The sequence below is a fragment of the Engraulis encrasicolus genome, chromosome 5, assembly GCF_034702125.1.
Source record: "Engraulis encrasicolus isolate BLACKSEA-1 chromosome 5, IST_EnEncr_1.0, whole genome shotgun sequence".
Classification (NCBI taxonomy): Eukaryota; Metazoa; Chordata; class Actinopteri; order Clupeiformes; family Engraulidae; genus Engraulis; species Engraulis encrasicolus.
In genome coordinates this window covers 15956094-15977414 of record NC_085861.1, presented here as the reverse complement: position 1 = coordinate 15977414, position 21321 = coordinate 15956094, and the positions used below count along the sequence as shown (strand labels likewise).

Below are 21321 nucleotides of genomic sequence, written 5' to 3'. Positions count from 1 at the left end.
GTGCTTTGAGGCAGATCGTTCAAAATCAAACAGGGATATCCCCACAGCTCCCCCTTGAGGAAAACATCTGACACTACGCACAACTGGCAAGAGAGAAAAAAACAAGCAAGTCAAAATAAGAAAAATTACAAGTGCAATGGTTTTAACCGTAACAAAAACAACAGAAGTAAAAGAGATTGAAAATAACTAAATTTCAGATGGAGGCAACATACTACAAGCAGAGTTGAGAGCTCCGTTAGCTCTTGTCTACAAGACTTGAGACATGATCTGCTTGGTTTTTTTTCCTTTGAAAAAAAGGGACAAGGTGCACGGGTCAACTTTCACCGGTTTTCCACTAACCAGAGCCATACAGAGGGGAGAGTCGGGCAATCTCCGCCGTGTGCTTAGGCCGACTTCCTCATTAGCAAAATTAGCTGTTTTAGCTTCTCAGTACTGCTCAGCGTTGCGAGTGTTAGTTCCTAGTAGTGGGCGTAGCACACAGCAAATGCAATGCGATGCAATGCAGGGAATATGACAAGACTTGCTGTTCGTAGTAATAACTTCAGATTAACATCACAGATGGTAAAACTGTTGGGATTATCACCACCGAGACAGTTGATGGTTTACATATTTGTGGTGATTACCCCGCAGTATAGTTCGTTAGTCCTTATTTTTGGCTGTTAATGTGGTGGTTCTATGTTGAGTCTATGGAAAGACAGCCGCTTTAGGAACACCCTTATCTCGCTGAAAGGCGGAGCTGCCATTTAATTCCTGGTCCTCCAATCGCGTAACTCTCCCCTCTGTATGGCTCTGCCACTAACGAAAACATGCAGTTTTCAAAAAGCCTTTTGAGAGGAGTGCTTGACTAAGTAAAACACTGCCCCCTTCTGGTGGGCCCAAGGTGAGACGCTCGCTTCTGTGTGGCACACAGCCCACAGCGCACCATAGGGCATCTACGACCAAAGGGCCTGGGGGGGGAAGAGAGAGAGAGAGAGAGAGAGAGAGAGAGAGAGAGAGAGAGAGAGAGAGAGAGAGAGAGAGAGAGAGAGAGAGAGAGAGAGACGGAGCGAGAGAGAGAGAGATGGCAGGAAAACTTGTGTTTGTTGGATGTGGGGGTGGCATAAAGAATATGAGAGGGGGACAGAAAGAGAGAGCGAGCGAGAGCGAGAGACAGAAAGATGTAAGTAAAATGTGCATGGTGGATGTGGGCCTCGGTTGTGGAAAGAAGTGGCAGTGTTTAAGGCGGTGCGTCGGTAGGTTCACATGGGAAACAAAGAAAGGTGCATAAGGTGTGGAGTGTGTGTGTCGCCTACATATCTGTGTGTGTGTGTGTGTGTGTGTGTATTTGGTATATATGTATTATGTTGTACTTAGTGGCAGGATGGGGTGAGGAGTTTGAATGTTTGAAAGCCAGGATAATGTTGTTGGCATGGATCAATATGTACAACACAAACACAAAATACAACATTCAAAACAAAACAAAAAACAAATTTGATTTAAAATCCTTTAGCGCCAAAGATGCCGTTTAGTACTGTCGTTTTGTGTTGCATTGCAGGTGTGAGCGCCAGAGCTGCACATGCCGAAAGGGCAGTCCTTCCAACCAACTGGAATGTATGTACAGCATGTTTCTGTGTGTGTGTGTGTGTGTGTGTGTGTGTGTGTGTGTGTGTGTGTGTGTGTGTGTGTGTGTGTGTGTGTTTGTGTGTGTGTGTTGGTACGGTCATGAGGATAGCTCAAGAGGCTATGTGAACAACACCAGTCCTCTCTCGTGCGTGTGGTTGTGACGAGGACAGGAGTGTAAAGTAGCACCAACCCCACTCTGCTGTACAGGTAGGCTGTGGCAGAGACAGACCTGCGTCTCTCTGTGAGCGGGGGCTACGCCACCTGCGTTTCACCGCTCCGTCGTTGCAGAGAGAGAAACAGGCAGCGCTTATTTCATCTTTATTGCTCACTCAAGCCACTTGTGCAAAGACGGGGGATAGCGGGGACTGGCGAGGCAAGGTGGGGCGAGGAAGGGTGGGGTGTCTGGCTGTTGGGAAGATGTGCATAGGAAAGGACAGGGTCTTCTCCCTCAGTGGAGTTTCCGGACCAAAAACGGTCTTGGCAGCTAAGGCAAAAAAAAAAACCCTTAAAAAATAATAGAAGAAAACAACCAAAGACAAAATGACAAGAGCATACAATATGTTCCATTCCAGAAGGAAAAAAGTGGACCAATCATTTAGATGAAGTGCCACGTTTAAAAAAAAAAACAACAACAAACAAACATAAGAAATAAAACAAAATATAACGGGCAACAATAATCCCAAAGTAAAATGCCTCATAAGAGGTGCAGCATCCCCCTCCCCCTCCCCCTCCCCCTCCCCCACCCGCCCGCGACGCTGGCACCAGGGTGGCACGGCTGCATGGTTGGTTGGCATCACGTTTGGCTGGTTAAAACATTGCTGGTATTCCGTGTTCGGTGCGGTGCAACGCTGAGCGTTAATACTTTAAAGCACTCGGTGGTCTGTTCAGTTCTAAGTCATTTCACTTAAGGTCATCCTTCTTTTTGTTTCTGCCGTTTAATGTCTTTTTAATTTCATTCCCTCGCTTAATTATTCGTCTTTCTTTCCGTTTTTGGCTAATTCTGCCATTATGTAGCCTTAACTAACTTACTCAACTACCTATGCAAAAGGTTTGGCTACAAGTGACTCTGCCTGCCCGGGGCATATAAAGGCAGGATCAGTGTCCTCAGCACCTACAGTAAATGCTACAGCCTCCTCGTCCCAGTCCCCTCGACCCCACCCCCACCCCCCCACCCCACCCCCCGACCCCCCCACATCACCCTTGCCCCCCCACACCCCCGCCTCACATGCTAATGCAGGTCACAGACAAGAGACACGACGGCTGCAGACACGGAGGCTAGTACTGTACGTGGCCTACGAAACTAAGACTAAGTGCTAAAAAGGTACCGTTTTACATTTATGCCATCCAACAAAGGCCCCATAGTTCATATCTCAGGTAACATAATCTTAACTTTTGTTTTCTTTTTTTTTAAATGATAAAAATTGTAATAATAATAAGTCGCTCCTCGAATTAAAATGTTAAAAAATATAAAAACAAAACAAGAGAGAGGGTTGTCTTCTGGGCCCACTTATGATTCCCGATATGTGTGTATGTGTGTGCGCGTTCATGCATATTTGTGTGTGTGTGTGTGTGTGTGCGTGTGCGTGTGCGTGTGCGTGTGCGTGTGTGTGTGCATCACACGTATCACTGTGTGAAAGTGTCAAAAGGGGCACAAACACTTGTTTCCAACAAAAGCTGATTTCGAGGCAGCGTTGTGGTGTCAGTCAAAAACAAAATTAAAAATGAAAAGTCTTCATAGTTTTTTGACACCAAGTCCTCTCCGGATTGCATACGAACATGCAAACATTTCACACAGGGAAGAGCACAAGGTAGTACACAACAACACTGATACCGTTTCTCTTCCAAAAACAGAAAGAAATAAAAAATGAAAAAGAAAAATCCCAAAAGAATCCCAGAGAGGACCTTACTTGGCCATAATTGGCCAGCCAAGTGTGTTTCCTAACAGGGCAAGTCTTCATAGTCTTCATAATGTTCATATGGTTTAGGGTCAAGGTGCTGAATTCGTGGTGGTTCCCTTGCTGGGTTGTAGTGCGCGCTCGTGTGTGTGTGTGTGTGTGTGTGTGTGTGTGTGTGTGTGTGTGTGTGTGTGTGTTGTTGTTGTGTAGTTGAGGTTGGTGTGGTGTAATTATGAGGTTCATTTTGAGCAAGAGGAAGCAGTGGTAAGAGGGTAAGGAAGGGGGTGGAGGTTGGAATTGTGTTGTCCAGGGACCTTCTGGTCCTCTGGAGCTACATCAGGCCTTGGGTAGGGTGGGGTATGTTGTGTTGTGGTGTGGACATCACCGGGTGTTTCTCAAAGTGAAGTGTTCTAGTTTTGCTATTGCGAGTAACGCAACATTTTTCGCAGGAGTATCCAATTATCAATTACACTTACAACTAGTTATTGGATACTCTTTGGTGAAATCCGCGAAAAATGGGCGTTACTCTCACTTTTAAGGCTGGAATACTTCACTTTTAGCGCATTCAGGCCGACTGAGAACCGTGCTGGAGCCCGTTCCCGCACCTAATCGCGAACCGACCGTCGTGTTCACGCCACAGATATTTGCGTTCGCGAACCGGAAAGTTGGTTCGCAATGCGAACCGCAAAATACTAGGTTTTTCTCCGCGAACCGTGACGACAGCGTGCTCGTCAGCAGGTTCATCTGGGTAACGCAGTCACGTGCGGGAAAAGTTCAGAGCTCGGTATGAACACGGGCGGTTCGCAGATAAACACTTAAGTGCTGAACGTAACTGGTTCGGGCACCGACTCCAGCTACGTTCTGGTCGGCCTGAAAGCCCTATTTGAGAAATACCCATCATGTGGATGAGGTGAGATGAGGTGAGGTGAGGTGAGGTGAGGTGGGGTGGCGCAATGCGATGCAATGCGATTGGCTGTGCTTGCTCAGGCAAAGTACATGGTCCTCAGGGTGTCGTGGTGGATCTGCACGGCTTTGGCCAGGGCCTGCGGGTCCCTTCCGTTGCTCTGACCAGACACGTGGCTGCCCTCCCCACTGCCCGAACAGAAAGAAGAAAAAAAAAACCAATTAAGATCAATTAAAGGCACTCGACCTTAACGAGCACAAGTAATGCAACTACAACGGAGATCAGTTCATACCAACTAATCACGTCAAGGCTGTCAAATTAGAGGCGGTTTACAAAATATGAGAGTGAATATTTAATTGGTCATCATGTCAAATTCTCATTTCATGATAGTTTTAAGCATTTGCAAAAAGCAATAGAGTCCGACTGACCTGTCGTGTTCCTTGTCCACCAGGTGATATCGGGCGCGGAAGGCCACGAGGCGGGCGTAGTAGGCGGGCGCGGGGATGGAGACAGAGCGCGTGCAGCGCACGTAGGTGTGGCACAGCTGGTAGGTGAGGATCTGCAGCTCGTCCGCAGTGAAGCGGTTGTCGTCCCAGAGGACGTAGTAGTGGGACGGACGACTCGTACCCTGCCAGAGAGACACAAGAAGGGGGATCAGGTGTGTGAGTGTGAGTGTGTGTGTGTGTGTGAGTGTGAGTGTGTGTGAGAGAGAAAGAGAGAGAGAGAGAGAGAGAGAGAGAGAGAGAGAGAGAGAGAGAGAGAGAGAGGTCATCATCCCACAGCACATAGTAGTGGGGCAGCCATTTTATACCTTGTGCCGTAAACTACGATAAAGTACGGATCACAACAAGGTAATGCAGGCTCAAACGTGCCAGAAGTGGAAAGGAAAGATAAATAGTTTAGAAAGATTAAAGATGAGGAAAAGGAGAGTGCTCTTCAGAACCACGTGCTCTTCAGAAAGGACATGAGAACTTCAGCATTTAGCTTATGACTAATTCCCAGATGGGAAGGCCCACACAGTAGGCTCCTTGTTGAAAGTGGTAGCAGAGATCTTATAGACAGAGATAAGTCATTTCAGTTCATTTCTGATATCCACTTTCTGTCGGGTGAACGCTCCTTTAGGAGACCTTCGCTTAGGAGCCCTTCGGAGTCCTGAGGTTGAGAATAAATGAGAGTCCCCTTAGCGCTGTAGATGGTGGTAGCGCACTTCTCGTGCAAACACCTCAAAAATAGAAGAAGAAGCAGGGGACAACGGCCCCTTAGGAGAACCAACTTGAGCACACACTTTTGCATTAGGTGGGCGGGTTCAGAGAGGGTCTATGGGTAGTACGAGAGAGGAATCTCGCGACTTTTTCCGGGTGGTACTGTCCACTAAGTGGCGCCATCCGGACAGCGCAGATGAGCGACAAGGAGCGCAGAGGCTGTTAGAATGAATGGGGTCCCATGGAGCTCAACCACATATGCTGCCATTGCTTTGGGAGAGAATTGGTATCATCGTTTAATTTTATTTTTCCCAAAGGCAGGATAAATTATCCTTTCAAACAGCATTTAGTTTGAATGTTTAAACTCGCTGGATCTTTGTAAAATACGTCTTTATTGTCAATATGATGTCACGCGTGGCTTCACACACTGCGTTTGGATTGGTTGGCCGGCTGCATTGCTGTGATCACGACGGCCGTAAAGCAATTTTGTTAGCAAGATGCTAGCGGAGCCTGACTCATAAATGCCAAAGTTGTAAGAAATCAGAAGGAGATAAATCCCAGGTTACTGTACATTTCATTTGAATCCACATTGGTTTCTCAGAACTTTCAGTAATATTGTCAAGCAGACAGCGAGCACAATTGTCAGTTATTAGCGCCATCCTTATGGGCTCTGCCGTCTCGACAGCGCTCCCTAGGTGAACTGCAGGCACGGGTTGGAGGGCGAGATTCGACACTGTATGTAAACCCACTGTGGCGGGTTTCGAAGCCTCTTTATTACTCCACCCTCTTTGGTGGTAGTCTTAATGATCCGAGGCACACTGATCTTCGTGAAAAAGGTTAAAAATCCTTTATTTTAATGGATAACGCCTACGCGTCTCGACTGCAATCAGTCTTCATCGGGGCCCTGATGATTTGTGACGTTAATTAATCGAAATGAACACGATTAAGGTCGCAGCCCTACGCTACTTCTTATTCTTCTAATCAACACAGTTTCAATACACTGACATGGATTGTTTGTAAACACAAATTGTTAGTACAAACCAAAAGCAGCAGTATAATAACAGCTTTCAGTGGGGATTTACGAGAATAAATCTGTAAACTAAGTATGATCTAAAAATAGATGTGTGTGTGTGTGTGCGTGGGCGAGCGAGTGTGACACGAGACCACACGATGTGCGCACGACGTACCACAGACCTTTGAGGAGAGAAGAGAAGAGAGGGCCAGTACACAGCCAAGAACACTACGCACATACCGGCAGCAGCAAACTGTCACCATGGCAACAGCAGAATGGTGGCAGAACTTGGGAGCTCAAAAAAAAAAAAAAAGAAATAGAAAGAGATAGAGAAAGAAAGAAAGAATAAGCACAAAATAGGTACTGGCAGTCCTGGGGTGGCTCACCTGAATGCCTGCATGGCTACACAGGTAGAAGTCGAACTCAAAGGGATGAGTGATGCTGGTGTCCACCGTCGTGCCTGCTGGAATGTTACCACTCTTCCCGATCTGAGGCGACACATTAACAAAGAAAGAGACAAATTTAGACACTCGTGTCAATGTATAACGGGGCAGCCGTGGCCTAGTGGTTAGAGAGTTGGTCTTTCAATCTAGGGGTTGCCGGTTCGAATCCCCTCTGACCTCTCCCTACATCTCCATTCATGGCTGAAGTGCCCTTGAGCAAGGCACCTAGTCCCACACTGCTCCAGGGGCTGTAACCAATACCCTGAAAAATAATAGTTGTAAGTCACTTTGAATAAAGTGTCAGCTAAGTGTAATGTAATATATTACAAATATACTATTTCACTCACATCACTTCAATGACTTATGTATAATATTTTTTAAGTTTTTTGCTGCAAACTTTCACAAAGCCAGGCTGAGGTACTCTTCTTAGCAACCTCCTTAGTAACAAGACCTGGCAACCAATCCCTGAGAGAGTAGCGCCCGCGTGTGCATCTTTATGAAAAAAGCTTTTCTGAGGTAAGACCAATTTGAAAATGTTGGTATGCGTTATGCCATAATAACAAAGGAGTAAACGAACAGAGTGCATCATCAACACTGTAATAGGCTAGGCTAACCCTCCTCCCGTCACTCAATGGACATTATGAGAATGCTTTACTATCCTAATGGATCAATCGATCGAGAGCCCTTTCCTGTGGAGTACAAAAGAAAATGGTACATCCCTCAGCTCTACGTTCCTCCTGTACAACCTGAAACTGTAACCTGCAAAGTAGTTCATCATAACACAGATACACAACGACACCCATAGAGCATGTAAAATAGTGGTGCTCTACAGGGGGCCGTTAGGATTCCTTGGAGGACATTGAGAGGGATACAGCTGGGGGGTGGCATGGGGGGGTGGCATGGGTGGGGCATTAGGAGTCATTGGGGGGTGCTCAGGAGTAATATGGGGGCATTAGTCATTAGTATTTATTATACTAATTGGGCATTGGCAGGTTTATGATGAGGAAAAGGGACATTGGAAGGCTTATGATGACTTCAAGGGGGCGTTTGTTAAAAAAAACGCTTGAGAACCACTGATGTAGAAGAACTAACAGCATTAGTGACAGCGAGGGGAGGAGGAGAGCGAAATAGAAAATTAGAAGGGTAGCTGGAAGGACAGATAAGAGATGAGCTCACCCTCTCTGACATGTCTGCGCAGAAGAGGCGCAAGAGGGAGTACAGAGACAGCAAGGCAGAGAGAGAGAGAGAGAGAGAGAGAGAGAGAGAGAGAGAGAGAGAGAGAGAGAGAGAGAGAGAGAGAGAGAGGAGAGGGAGAGGGAGAGAGAGAGAGAGAGAGAGAGAGAGAGAGAGAGAGAGAGAGAGAGAGAGGGAGAGGGAGAGGGAGAGAGAGAGAGAGATGAGCTCACCCTCTCTGACTTGTCGGCGCAGAAGAGGCGTGTGTGGTGTCGTTTCTGGACCACGATGTAGGTGATGCCGGGCTGGTAGTCCTTCTCCAGCTTAATGCAGGCGTCTCTGATGGCCAACAGCTCATAGTGGAGGATCTGTGGAGAGAGCACGCACTTGTGGATTAGCTTGGGTGCAATCAGGAGTAACCCAGGTTAGGTTAAGAGGTAAATCATCTAATAGAAGAACCTGGAGTCCTCATTTTCTTAAAGGACAACTTCGGCCAATTTCAATATGGTGTTGTATTGCTCACGCTACCCTTGACTTGTCAGTACCCGGTGATGCTGCATTTTTCAGCTCAGCCCTTTCCGAAAGCCAATCTATACTCTGCCCTCATTACAATGACCAGGATCTCGTAAAAGGCTGAAGAAAATATTTTCAGGTAATATTCTCAGGTACTGACAAGTTCAGGGTAGTGTGAGCATTTCAACTGCATGTCGAAAATGGCAGAAGTTCTCCTTTAAGAAATCATGGCTTCTCAGGACACAAACTTTGTATGCGTGTGTGTGTGTGTCTGTGTGTGTGTGTGTTTCCAGACGTGTGTGTGTGTGTGTGTGTCTGTGTGTGTGTGTGTTTCCAGACGTGTGTGTGTGTGTATGTGTGTGTGTGTGTTTCCAGATGTGTGTGTGTGTGTGTGTGTGTTTCCTGTTCTCTGGTACCTGTGTCAGCTGACCCTCTGGCACTCCGTCCCTGTAGAAGATGATGCGCGTGGGCTTGAAGCGCGTGGACTTGTAGAACTGGATCAGAAGCTCCCGCACCATGTAGGAGAGGTCCTCAATGATCTCCTGACGCGGACGCTGCACACGCACCGTGGCACAGTACCTGCTGGGGTGGGCGTCCATACTGCCTACCACCTGGAGAGAGAGGGAGAGAGATTTTTAAAAAAAATGAATGAAAACATACAATCAGCTGACAAGACAGCTAGGAAGTGAGAGGTGTAACTGTAGTCAGAGAGAAAATCCTTAAACATGACCTGAAACTTCCAACAACGGCTAAAATCATCACCATGTACAATACAACAAATGGTTTGGCCTCCAAAATGTAACTAATATATTACTATGAAATTAGAATTGTAAAATGTTACAATTATCCTACAATAGTACAATATTACAGTGATGCAATTGAGACAATAGTACAGCGATTTCTATGTAACTGACTGAGGACGAACATAAAAAAAAAAGATGTCTGCATATACAATTAGCAGGGAAGCTAATGGCGCTGCCGTGGCCTAACGGTAGGGCACTGGGTTACTATGCTGGCAACCCTGGTTCGATTCCGGCCTGGGTCATTTGCCGATCCTTCCACATCTCTCTCCCCACTCATTTCCTGTCTCTCCTCCGCTGTCCTGTCAAAATAAAGGTATAAAAAGCCCTAAAAAAACATATTTTTAAAAGCAGGGAAGCTAATGATCATTGGGAGCACAACGATGTAGGCAGGCACTGACTGGATGAGAGCCGTTCAGCACTGTTCAGCAGAGGATGCCATAAATAGGTCACGGCAGCTCAAATGCTTTCTGAGATGGGAGAAAAAAACTATACAAAGATGCGGTTCAGAAGCCTTGCAAAAACCCCTCGTACCAACAGATATTAAGAGTTATTCCTGTAGAACCCCAGCTTCTTAATGTCACATAAAAAAATGGAAAACTTGAAATACAATTTAGATTTATATTTCTATTTTTAGACTCTAGACTACTGTAGAGTGTCAAGCTTATGTTGAGGGGGAAAATGCATGTGCAGCCTCAGCATTACTGCAGCTAGTCAAATATCTTGAGTCCACAACACCAGCCACTTCAGTAAGGCAGGACAGCAAGACTTAACCTTCCTCATGTCATAACAAATAATACAACTCATATGTCAAACACAGACTCCTCTTCCTGGACTCAGAGGTAGATTATGGTGAAAAGACACAAAGAAAACAACAGGAAAACCACAAAGACAATCATCAGTAATCTGAAGTGCCCCAAAGCAGTGCCATTTATTGTTTTCAGCTACACCAATAGAACATTGTTTGTCGACTGCATTTCCACATCGAGACCACAATTACCTGCAGTCTGTCGAGTTGTACAGAACAACTATTTTAGTGAGCACTACACAAACACTACACACAGAACAGAAGCTGGCCGTACAATAGACAGATCTCACTTTAATCCTATGGTTTGTACATTACATTTGGGCATTAGACAATAACTGTCTCTCATTGATAACTGTAGACAATAACTGTTTAATTGAAACATGAGGCATTTCAGGCACATTTACCGGTTCTTTACACAGAACTACAGTATTTAATGTGGATACCACTGCAGGCCGGGCTGCTAAAATACAGCTTTAAACTTTGATGTGTTTCATGAGGTCAGCTTTTGGCAAGGTGGTTCCCGTATTCTACTACCCCCAAGCATAATGTTCGAGAGTCTGTGTGAGTGTAAGCAACAGCAAACAGCCCCACTGACGTTTTTTGTAGACTGGGATTTACACTATAATGATTTTACAGACGGATCAACAGTCAAGTAGCCTACAACACACGGACAGATGCCTTAGATACAAAGCAAAATGACAAAATACTTTAAAAAGGAAAACTAGCAGAAAAAATGAACTTGGATGAAGTAACTCCAGTTCTACCAAGACAAAATGGGAGTATTGGTACAGTATTGGATCTAACACATTTGTGGTTGTAATTGCCCTACACCTTGAAAACAGTGTATGGCTGTTTTGATGACTGTTCTGGTTACATTTCTACTTCCTGGGAATAGGACAGAGCATCGTCACCAGCACACTCCTATTACACCATGCCAAATCCTCACCCCGCTCATCACAACACGCACACACTCAAAACACACACATAGACACACACGCAGCACAATGTGTACGCACTCAAAACACACACATACACACACACACAGCACAACGTGTACGCACTCAAAACACACACATAGACACACGCAGCACAATGTGTACGCACTCAAAACACACACATAGACACACACGCAGCACAATGTGTACGCACTCAAAACACACACATACACACACACACAGCACAACGTGTACGCACTCAAAACACACACATAGACACACACGCACATAATGGCTTTAAAATTTCTAATTCCATATCCACAGCACTAGCTTCTTAACTTCTTAACACACACACACAGACACACACACACACACACACACAGACACACACACAGACACACACACACACACACACACAGTGAGTTGGTCTGTAAATCCTCCTGTACACCAACAGGCTCCGTCTCTCTGACTCAGTGCCGCGTCACCCTCTCTTAGCAACCACAAGTGCCGAATCACACCATACTACACCACACCACACCAAACCACACCAGCCCGCCCGCTTTCTCTTCAAAAGGGCTTAGGGAGGAGTGCGGTCATTTCCTGCCAGCGCGGTGACTCATGAGTGAGCCATTCATATATTTTTCTCCTGCCTTCCCTCTCTTCCCTTCTGTCCTCTTTCCCTCGCCCTCTTGACATGTCTGTTTCTTCCCTAATGTAATTCCGGAACTGCCCACTCTGAGAGAGCCAGGGGTCCTGGAAGTCAGGGCGAGGCTTGTAGGCAGGAGCATAGTGTAGGACATACTACTAACCACAGAACTAAAATGACCACTTATTATGGCTCATTACGGCTGTGTCACGACCTCGGAGTCCTGCTCAAGTATAATTTTACCATTATACTAAAAATAAATAGCTCAGCCTCTCACGGTCAGCCGAAAGTATTTTGTATGCTTTTTTAAGTACCGGTATTCTGTGCTTTCACTCTATGTGTGTGCTAACTGATTGGCTGATTAACTCCTGTAGCATTGCACAGAGAACCGGTAGCTGTGCATGTGTGCATTTGCATGTGCAAAAATGTGTGTGTGTGTGTGTGTGTGTGTGTGTGTGTGTGTGTGTGTGTGTGTGTGTGTGTGTGTGTGTGTGTGTGTGTGTGTGTGTGTGTGTGTGTAAACCTACGGCTGTAATAGAGGGCTTCTTCCCGTCCCCGGCTGGTGGGTGAGTGACGTCGGCCCCCAGGAAGATGACAGGCTGCTGGAAAACTGCCGACCTGTGAAGAGGTCAGAAGGTCATAGTAATTAATATCAGTGTTCTCAACTCACTCACTGTGTGCTAATGTAACTCACCGTTAATTTTTTTAACAAAGGCCTTGAGTGGAATACCTCCAACTTTGTGTATAAATTTCATGCTTTTGAAGTGCCATTGTGGATAATAAGCGTATACACCGGTTAAATTTCTCTCTCTTCTTTTTTTTTTTAGGCGATATCCTAACGATAACCATAGATGAGTGTCAATTTAAGATTCTAATAATGAAAACTGGGATGTAAAAGCCAAGTGAAGTCCAACTAATAACACAAGTGAAGAAACTCCAGCCAGTCTATACACAGCTCACCGTTGGTGTGGCACCAGGATGTTGTTGATGCCCCCCAGCTTGACGTTGATCTTGAGGCAGAGGTTGGAGAGGGTCTGAGGAGACGTCTTGACCACGTTCTTCACCTGCACACACTGGGTGGCCATGCCCAGCAGCGTGTCGCCCACGCGCTTCACCTCCGCTAAACAGGCAGAGAAAGACAATAGACAATTACATTACATTACATTACACTACATTCCATTACATTACACTACACTGCACCACATCTCCGCTAAACAGGCAGAGAAAGACAAAAGACAATATTTTACATTACACTACTTACATTACACTACACTACATTACACCTCTGCTCAACAGGGAGAAACACAAGAATACATTTCAATATTTTACATTACACTACATTACATTACACTGCACCACATCTCCGCTAAACAGGGAGAGAAAGACAAGAGAAAATTACATTACATTACATTACACTACATTAAAATACACCTCCGCTTAACAGGGAGAGAAAGACAAGAGAAAATGACATTACATTACATTATATTAAACTACATCACACTACACCTCTGTTAAAAAGGGAGAGAAAGACAAGAGAACATTTCAATATTTTACATTACATTACATTACACCTCCGCTAAATAGGGAGAGAGAGACAAGAGAAAATTACGGTACATTACACACTTAGCTTTCATCCTAAGCAGCTTAGTTATACAGGGTATTGGTTACAGTCCCTGGAGGTGCCTTGGTGCCTTCAAGGGCACTTCAGGAGAGGGGGACAAAGGAGGAATGTATGGATGTAAGGAATGGGCCAACAGTTGTTTGACTACACATGACAATTAAGGTGTGCATCCTTACCATAGATGACGGGTCTTGTTTGGCTACACGTAAGGGATAACGGCCGGCGACGTGACCAGTTATATGAGGTTAATGGTGAGGCGGCGGCTCCGAACTCTGGCGACGTGCGCCAAGCCATTTACCTCGTATAACCGGTCGACCTTGACGGCCGTTATCCCGCTTATCTGCCGTTACGGTAGGGTACTTTTTTTACTCTTTTACTGTATGTAAAGTTGTAGGAACATGTCAACTGCACCAGAATCTTTTGAGCAATATAGACGCGTCGCTCAGCGGGTCTTGATGAGGGTCTTGTTTGGCTACACATAAAGGTGTGTGACAATTAAGGTGCGAGTCCTTACCGTAGAGAGGGGTCTTGTTTGTCTACACATGATAATTAAGCTGTGTGTCCTTACCGTAGACGGGGGTCTTGCCGGGCAGGATGACGATGATGAGCTGCAGGCCAGAGTAGGTGTTCTTCAGGTGTCTGAACATGGGCTCCACACTGTCCGCTCCCTGGGCGTACTTGCAGAAGCACGGCTGACCCTGGATGGGCATGCCCGCGTCCTTCGAGATCTTGCGCAGCTGGTCCGTGAAGTTCCTATAACACACAATACAAATCAATACACAATACAATACAATACAATACAAAGATTTCTACCCTTTAAACATCTCACTCAGAGAGGATGCACATTTTATTATTTACAAACGTTTTTCCTTTTTTTTTTCCAATATTTTTTAAGTGTTAATAAATGATAGTGTAAGTATAAACTAAAAAAAACAACAACTTAAAAATGACCTCATTTCTAAAGTGTTATGAAGGTACATCGTTCTCTTGTGTGTGTGTGTCTGTCTGTGTGTGTCTGTGTGTGTGTGTGTGTCTGTCTGTGTGTGTCTGTCTGTGTGTGTCTGTCTGTGTGTGTCTGTCTGTGTGTGTGTCTGTGTGTGTGTGTGTGTGTGTGTGTGTGTGTGTGTGTCTGTGTGTGTGTGTGTGTCTGTGTGTGTGTGTGTGTCTGTGTGTGTGTGTCTGTGTGTGTGTGTGTGTCTGTGTGTGTGTGTGTGTGTGTCTGTGTGTGTGTGTGTGTGTCTGTGTGTGTCTGTGTGTGTCTGTGTGTGTCTGTGTGTGTCTGTGTGTGTGTCTGTGTGTCTGTGTGTGTGTGTCTGTGTGTGTGTGTGTCTGTGTTTGTGTGTCTGTGTTTGTGTGTCTGTGTTTGTGTGTCTGTGTTTGTGTGTCTGTGTTTGTGTGTCTGTGTTTGTGTGTCTGTGTTTGTGTGTCTGTGTTTGTGTGTCTGTGTGTGTGTCTGTATGCGTCTCCTCTGACTCACTTCAGCACCTCCTCACGACACTGTTTCTGAGGGGCAAAGCAGGCGATGGCCCACACCTTGATCTCGATGCCGTTGTAGAACTGCTTCCCCCTCATGTCCCACACACCCTGGTTTGGAGTGGCGATCGCTCGATTCTGTAGGGGACCAAAAACACAGCACATTCATAATCAAGCACTGAAAAGGGCAAAAGGAAAGTACTGCATAGCAGTGAAGCTGAACCTGTTGGAAGTTTCTTTGAGATTTAACTGTTTTAATGGATCCAACAAGGACTTTTCAAACTACATTTCATTTTTGTAAATTCCACTGTAAACTGCAACAATACTATGAGTAGGGGTGTAAATAATGTATCGATATATCGTGATAATCTGATGATTAAATCGAATCGTATCGTGGGGCATTCTTAAGTATCAAAAATAATCGAATCGCTGGCCCCTGTGCCCTAGCTCCATAACACAATAGAAGTGGAAAAGTAATTGGTAAAAAAACCGAATCGTATCGTATCGTGGGGCATTCTTAAGTATAGAAAATAATCAAATCGCATCGCATATTAAGATATCGATATTGAATCGTATCGTCATGGAGGCTGTGATTTACACCCCTAACCAAAGAGGTTGGATATATAATAAAGAGGAATCGAAACACGGCCACTCAATGCAAAAGCGTGTGCTCAAAATTCGGTCTCCTAAGGGGGCGTTGTCCTTCTTCTTCTTCTCTTTTCGTGGTGTTTGCATAAGACGTGCGCCACCGCCGTCTACAGCGCTAAGGGGACTTATTTATTCTCAATCCCAAGACTACGAAGGTCTCCTATTCGAAGGTCTCCTAAAGGGGCGTTCACCCGACGTGAAGTGGATACGGCAAAAGAACCCGCCTGCTTTATCTCCCTCTCATATACGATTCTCTGCCCTAACTATGAGCATCATATGGGATTTGGCAGTTGTTTTCACTCTGGTTAAGGTCTGACAGACCGAAAAGTCAGCTTCCATAATAAACAGCTTGGTTTGACCAAAACTCTAGCATTGTTTCTCTTTCCCACACTTAAATACATCTCTTCCCATTTTCGAAAGTAGCATTTATCATTGACAGTTGGCTCACATCAAATGCCACTAGAGGCGTGCTACGTCAGTGGTTTTCAACATCTTTTGACCCAAGGCACACCTCTGTCGAGGACAAAAGTCAGCCTTTGTACTGCATCTTTTCCTGGGATGTGCACAATCTTCACCTTCCATAACATTAACAATGTACAGTCATTCTATGGTTGAAAAACACTGTGCTATGTGACTTACCCGGCCGCCATATTGCAGGATGGGAGCGGGCAGCACACGGCCGGTAACCTCCGCCATGTCGTCCTTCACCTTGATGCCAAACTCCTGGATGTACGGGTCCAGGTTGAAGTTGGCATTCTTCATCTGCAGACAGACACAAGGGGGCAGATGTGCAGTCCAATCAGGGTGAAGTAGTAGTAGTAGTAGTAGTAGTAGTAGTAGTAGTAGTAGTAGTAGTAGTAGTAGTAGTAGTAGTAGTAGTAGTAGTAGTAGTAGTAGTAGTAGTAGTAGCAGTAGTAGTAGTAGTAGTAGTAGTAGTAGTAGCAGTAGTAGTAGTAGTAGTAGGAAATCAGAAATAAGAAGTCAAGTCAAGTTTACTTTGTGTAGGTAACCCTGTTACGTATATTTTTGTCAACAAAGGGCATATGTGCAGTACAATCAGGGTGAAGTAGTAGTAGCAAATCAGAAATAAGAAGTCAAGTTTACTTTGTTGACAAAAATCTATGTAACAGGGTTACATACAAAAAGGGCATTTGTACAGTACAATATGGGGTGAAGTAGTCGTGGGAAATCTGAAATTAGGAGCATTTTCTCATATTGACAATGTTTGGATACAGATTCAGAGCCCAGGCAAACATGGGAGCAGGCACACAGATACACAAAGTTGTAGACAAGGTAGACAAGGGACACATTGGTGGGCAAGTGAAGAAAATAGCAAAACCAATCCTCTCTACATGTAATGATGAAAACATTTCAGTTACTAATACTAATCAGTGTTAAATGGAGAATTCTGACAGACCTGACACCTCTACCCACTGTAAAGGGATTAGTTTCAACACAGACACTATACCACAGATTACCAGCTATTTTTATAGTATTTAGCAAAACGTGCAATAGTTCCTCAGTTAATATGTCCTCATGAGAGGAGCAACTCATTTTTTAGGTATGCCGTAAAAACAACCCAGCCCAGACTAAGTGACCTAAAAAAAAAAAAAACAAGGAGGCAGGCAGCTTGCACCTTCGAACAATTGCTTCTCGAGATACCTGATGGTAAGGGTGAGCTAATTCTCTGACAGTTTTTAAAAGCAACACTTGCACGACCTTTAACCAATACTTAAAAAACGATTTCAACTCCTTTAACAACAAAACAATAGCCTCTTCAACCTTCAACCAAAAAATACTTTCAAAATTTCATCTTATTTCAAAATTTGCTAATCTCCTTTGGGCTGTTATCAGAAATACTATAAATGTGAAACCGGCTAGCATCGCAGATATTTTCATGGTGAAAGTCTATAAATATATATAAAACTGAAAAAGAATGTTCAAATCCATGCTACCATGTAGCACCTTTTTTAAAGATTCATACTCATGCATGTGATTTTTTATTAAGGCCTTATTCAGTTGTCGTTAACAGCTGGTCGAAAGCAAACGTTGCATCAGAAAAATCTGAATGACACATGATGAGTGCAATTGCTTCCAAGCACGCTAACTGAAGCTATCTGAATGTACAGACTACGCAACTCGCAAGGTTTCTTTCCCCCATTATGGACTAAGTAACTTCTGCACTAGTTAAATTAGGCTTCAAATTGGAGGCACACAGCAGGAGGCACAGCTGCCAACATCTTCACTAAATAAAAGCCTCCCTCCTGTTCTGGGCAACGCAAAAACACCAACACACGCTCTTTGGGCTTCAGCTCCCAAGACAGTCAATGAGAAAGGGAATTAAAAGGAAGGAAGGAAGGGGAGGTGGGGCTTCCATTCACAGTGCATGTTTTTTACTGCAGTGTCATCAATAACTTGCACCAGCGGGACCTGTCAGTGTATAATGCATGTTACATCGCAACACAAAAATGCTGACCATTGTGAAATTAATTACCGCCTCCAAGACGTAATAACAATCTTATTTGCACTTATACATGCATGAGAACTACTTTTTAGCATAGACAGGCAAACATTATAATAATTAAAAAAATCAAAACCACCTCTATGTAATATACCACCCATGAACGTACATTATATTACCTACTTATAACACCTATAGTAACATTTCTTGTCAATGAAGGGCTGTGTGTGTCCCAGTCACCTACTAGTACATGGCAATGGACAGTCAACACCCTGGGGGACAAAAAAAAACAGATGGCCATTTTTTCGGTTTTAGTATCAACCTGAACACTAGGGGGCAGCACTCACTCACCAGCCTGCTGATCTCCTCCTGCCTGTCGGGTGCAGAGCGAGCCGTGGCCTTGATCATGGTGGAGGTCTGATTATCAGTCAGCTTCTTGATGCAGCGCTGACCTGCTACTATGTTACAAACCTGCAGAGGAGACGGGAGGAGAGGAGAGAAGAGGAGTAGCGTGTTTTCAAAATGGCACAAACATTTGAAGGAAAACAGGTAAATCCTGTCAGGTAGAAGTATGTGTGTGTGTGCGTGTGCGTGTGCGTGTGCGTGTGCGTGTGCATGTGCGTGTGTGTGTGTGTGTGTGTGTGTGTGTGTGTGTGTGTGTGTGTGTGTGTGTGTGTGTCTCACCTCCAGGGGCAGGTAGGTGTGCTTCTGTTCCTGTCCAACCTGTAGGCAGGGCAGGTGAGGGTACTTGAGCTGCAGATTGTACTTCTGCTTGAAATACTGTGCTACGGTGCACTCCACCGTCTGACCACTCTCCAGCTGCAGGGGAAACCTGCACAGAGAATTGAATTCCTTATTTATTTCAATCACACCACCATTAATCCATCATTCCATAATCCACATGATTACAGGCGTAATTGTAGGTGTGGATGGTGCGGTGGGGACATGTCCATAGTATACCACTTTGGAGATGAACCTAGCTTGTACCCACCACTTTTTTTCACAAATATCATGCGGAATAAACAGCATACCCGGACAATTTGCCATTGTTATGTCCCCACCAGTTTCAAAACCAAACCTACACTTTTAACACAGTCGGCAGAATGAAATTTGCCTGACAACACCATCCTATATACTCCACCCAAAGATTTTGGCTCCGCACCTAGTCTGGCGAAACCCTCCTAGCTCGGTTTGCTTACCGTTTAGCCAATCAGCAAAGTTGAAAGTGGTGATGCAGAACTCACCTGCAAAGTCCATTATTGATTGGTTAAGGTAACACTATACACACTTTTGTTTTGTTATTTGTTATTATACTATATTGTAACAGTCATGCTAATTGAGCACAATATGGGTTCTAATTTGAATTCGGAACTCCCATGAATTTAAATGGCAGAGTAAGATCAGACCATCTCCTACCCTCCACAGAGACGTAATTCCTCTTAGCTTTCGCCAGACTGTTTGATGGAGTCAACAGTCGGCTTTCGCCCAGGCTAGGATGACATGGGTCCCCAAGAAAAGCGGAGTGCAGCTTATCGGAAGGGGCCCAAATAAGGAGAGACTCAACTCAAAATGCTTTGAAGCCCGAGACCTTGGCTATACACATGCAGATGTTTTTAAAAAAAAGTTTTTTTTTTCCCTTTCTTTTTTTACTATCCGCATACATATTTTCATTTTGTTTACATGGCATGTGGATTAAAATAAATTAAAAAAAAACATTGTGACAAGTGAATTGAAGAAGTCTTAACTTAACTTAAACATAAACAAAAAGGCCAAATGGTCTAGAAATTAATAAAAACACCAACAGACTCTCACTCTCACTCTCACACACACACACGCCCTGTATTGCCACTCACGTCTGGTGGCTGGCGGGTCGGCGCGTGACGTTGCATACTCGATATTTCCTCTTCATCTGTCCACAGTGGGTCACCTCCACCTTCAGCCCTGACGACACACAATGACAAGAGAGTCACCACACACTCGGATGGACACACACATTTATACACACACACACACACACACACACACACGCACACGCACACGCACACGCACATGCGAGCACATACACACGAGCGCACACACACATGCACGCGCGCACACACACACACACACAGAAACACACAGAAACACACACAAACACACACAAACACACGAGTGCATACACACGAGCGCACACACACTTGCGCGCACACACACATGCACGCGCACGCACACACGGGCACACACAAACACAAAAAACTGATTGTGATAGTGATAGAGAAAGAGAGTGATTCGGGTTAGTCTGATTAGCTACCAGATCCATGACTGGTAAAACTCCAAAAAGTAAAAGCCTCACTTACAATTAGCTCCAGACAATTCCACTGGACAAACTGACCCTAACTAGTCAACTCATCTGTACAAGTGAAGTCAAGTGAAAAGTGAAAGCCCGCAACTGGGAAACTCCAACTCCCATTGTCATTGTGACACAGCACTCCACAGCACACAAGTGAACACTGCACACAATGAAATTGGATTTATGCCTCATCCGTGCAAGGGGCAGCCCCCAATGGGAGCAGTGTGACAGTAGAGTACCATGCTCATGGTAACTCAGTCATGGAGGAGGATGGGGGAGAGCACTGGTTAATTACTCCCCCCACCAACCTGGTGGGTCGTGAGTCGAACCGGCAACCTTTGGGCTACAAGTCTCACACCCTTAAGGCTCAGTTATGCTTCCTACTTGTGCCACAGAGTGAGCTTGACGCAGCCATGATGCAGTTAATTCTTGTTTATGCCCTGTTTTGAAGCACGGTCTGCGCGATGTCATTCCACGCTGAAACTGCCTTCAATACAAAGAGTAAACTAGACGTGTCGGTTGTTTTTTAGCATCACAGACTCGACGAGAATGAAAATGAAACATTAAATCTTTATATCACGTGCATGTTTGATCGCACTGGCAGCCACAGTAGTAGTTTCTTGGAACAAAGAAGTGGCTCATTTGTCGAGGACGAAGCGGAATGTTTCCTCGAACCTCGGAACCACTGTTCAACTGTCCAAATAACTTCAGCGTCGTAACTTGCAAGCGCATGTGTTGTCTTTGGTTCGTGTAAATAAATCAAACAACAAAGCACGGGCAACTTATTTAATGAAGAGCTCACAGTCCGTAGACCGACGAAGGTTAGAACAAGGAAGTAGCGCTTGTTCTCGACTCG

At 44.9% G+C, this 21321-nt stretch overlaps 1 protein-coding gene across 2 annotated transcripts in view; it reads right to left on the bottom strand.

Annotated features, from left to right (window-relative positions):
• Positions 1-2828: 2828 nt before the first annotated feature.
• Positions 2829-21321, bottom strand: part of ago1 (argonaute RISC component 1) — a 43805-nt gene continuing 25312 nt past the window's right edge. For both annotated transcript variants that reach the window (XM_063198751.1, XM_063198752.1), the window contains exons 7-19: positions 19990-20077; positions 18821-18968; positions 18488-18607; positions 16315-16437; positions 15032-15165; positions 14123-14307; positions 12894-13053; positions 12461-12551; positions 9161-9355; positions 8465-8599; positions 7002-7103; positions 4830-5029; positions 2829-4589 (exon numbers count right to left, since the gene is read on the bottom strand). In XM_063198751.1, the coding sequence (XP_063054821.1) occupies positions 4481-4589; positions 4830-5029; positions 7002-7103; positions 8465-8599; positions 9161-9355; positions 12461-12551; positions 12894-13053; positions 14123-14307; positions 15032-15165; positions 16315-16437; positions 18488-18607; positions 18821-18968; positions 19990-20077 (1790 nt within the window). In that variant the 3' untranslated portion in view covers positions 2829-4480. The remainder of the gene's footprint in view (positions 4590-4829; positions 5030-7001; positions 7104-8464; positions 8600-9160; positions 9356-12460; positions 12552-12893; positions 13054-14122; positions 14308-15031; positions 15166-16314; positions 16438-18487; positions 18608-18820; positions 18969-19989; positions 20078-21321) is intronic.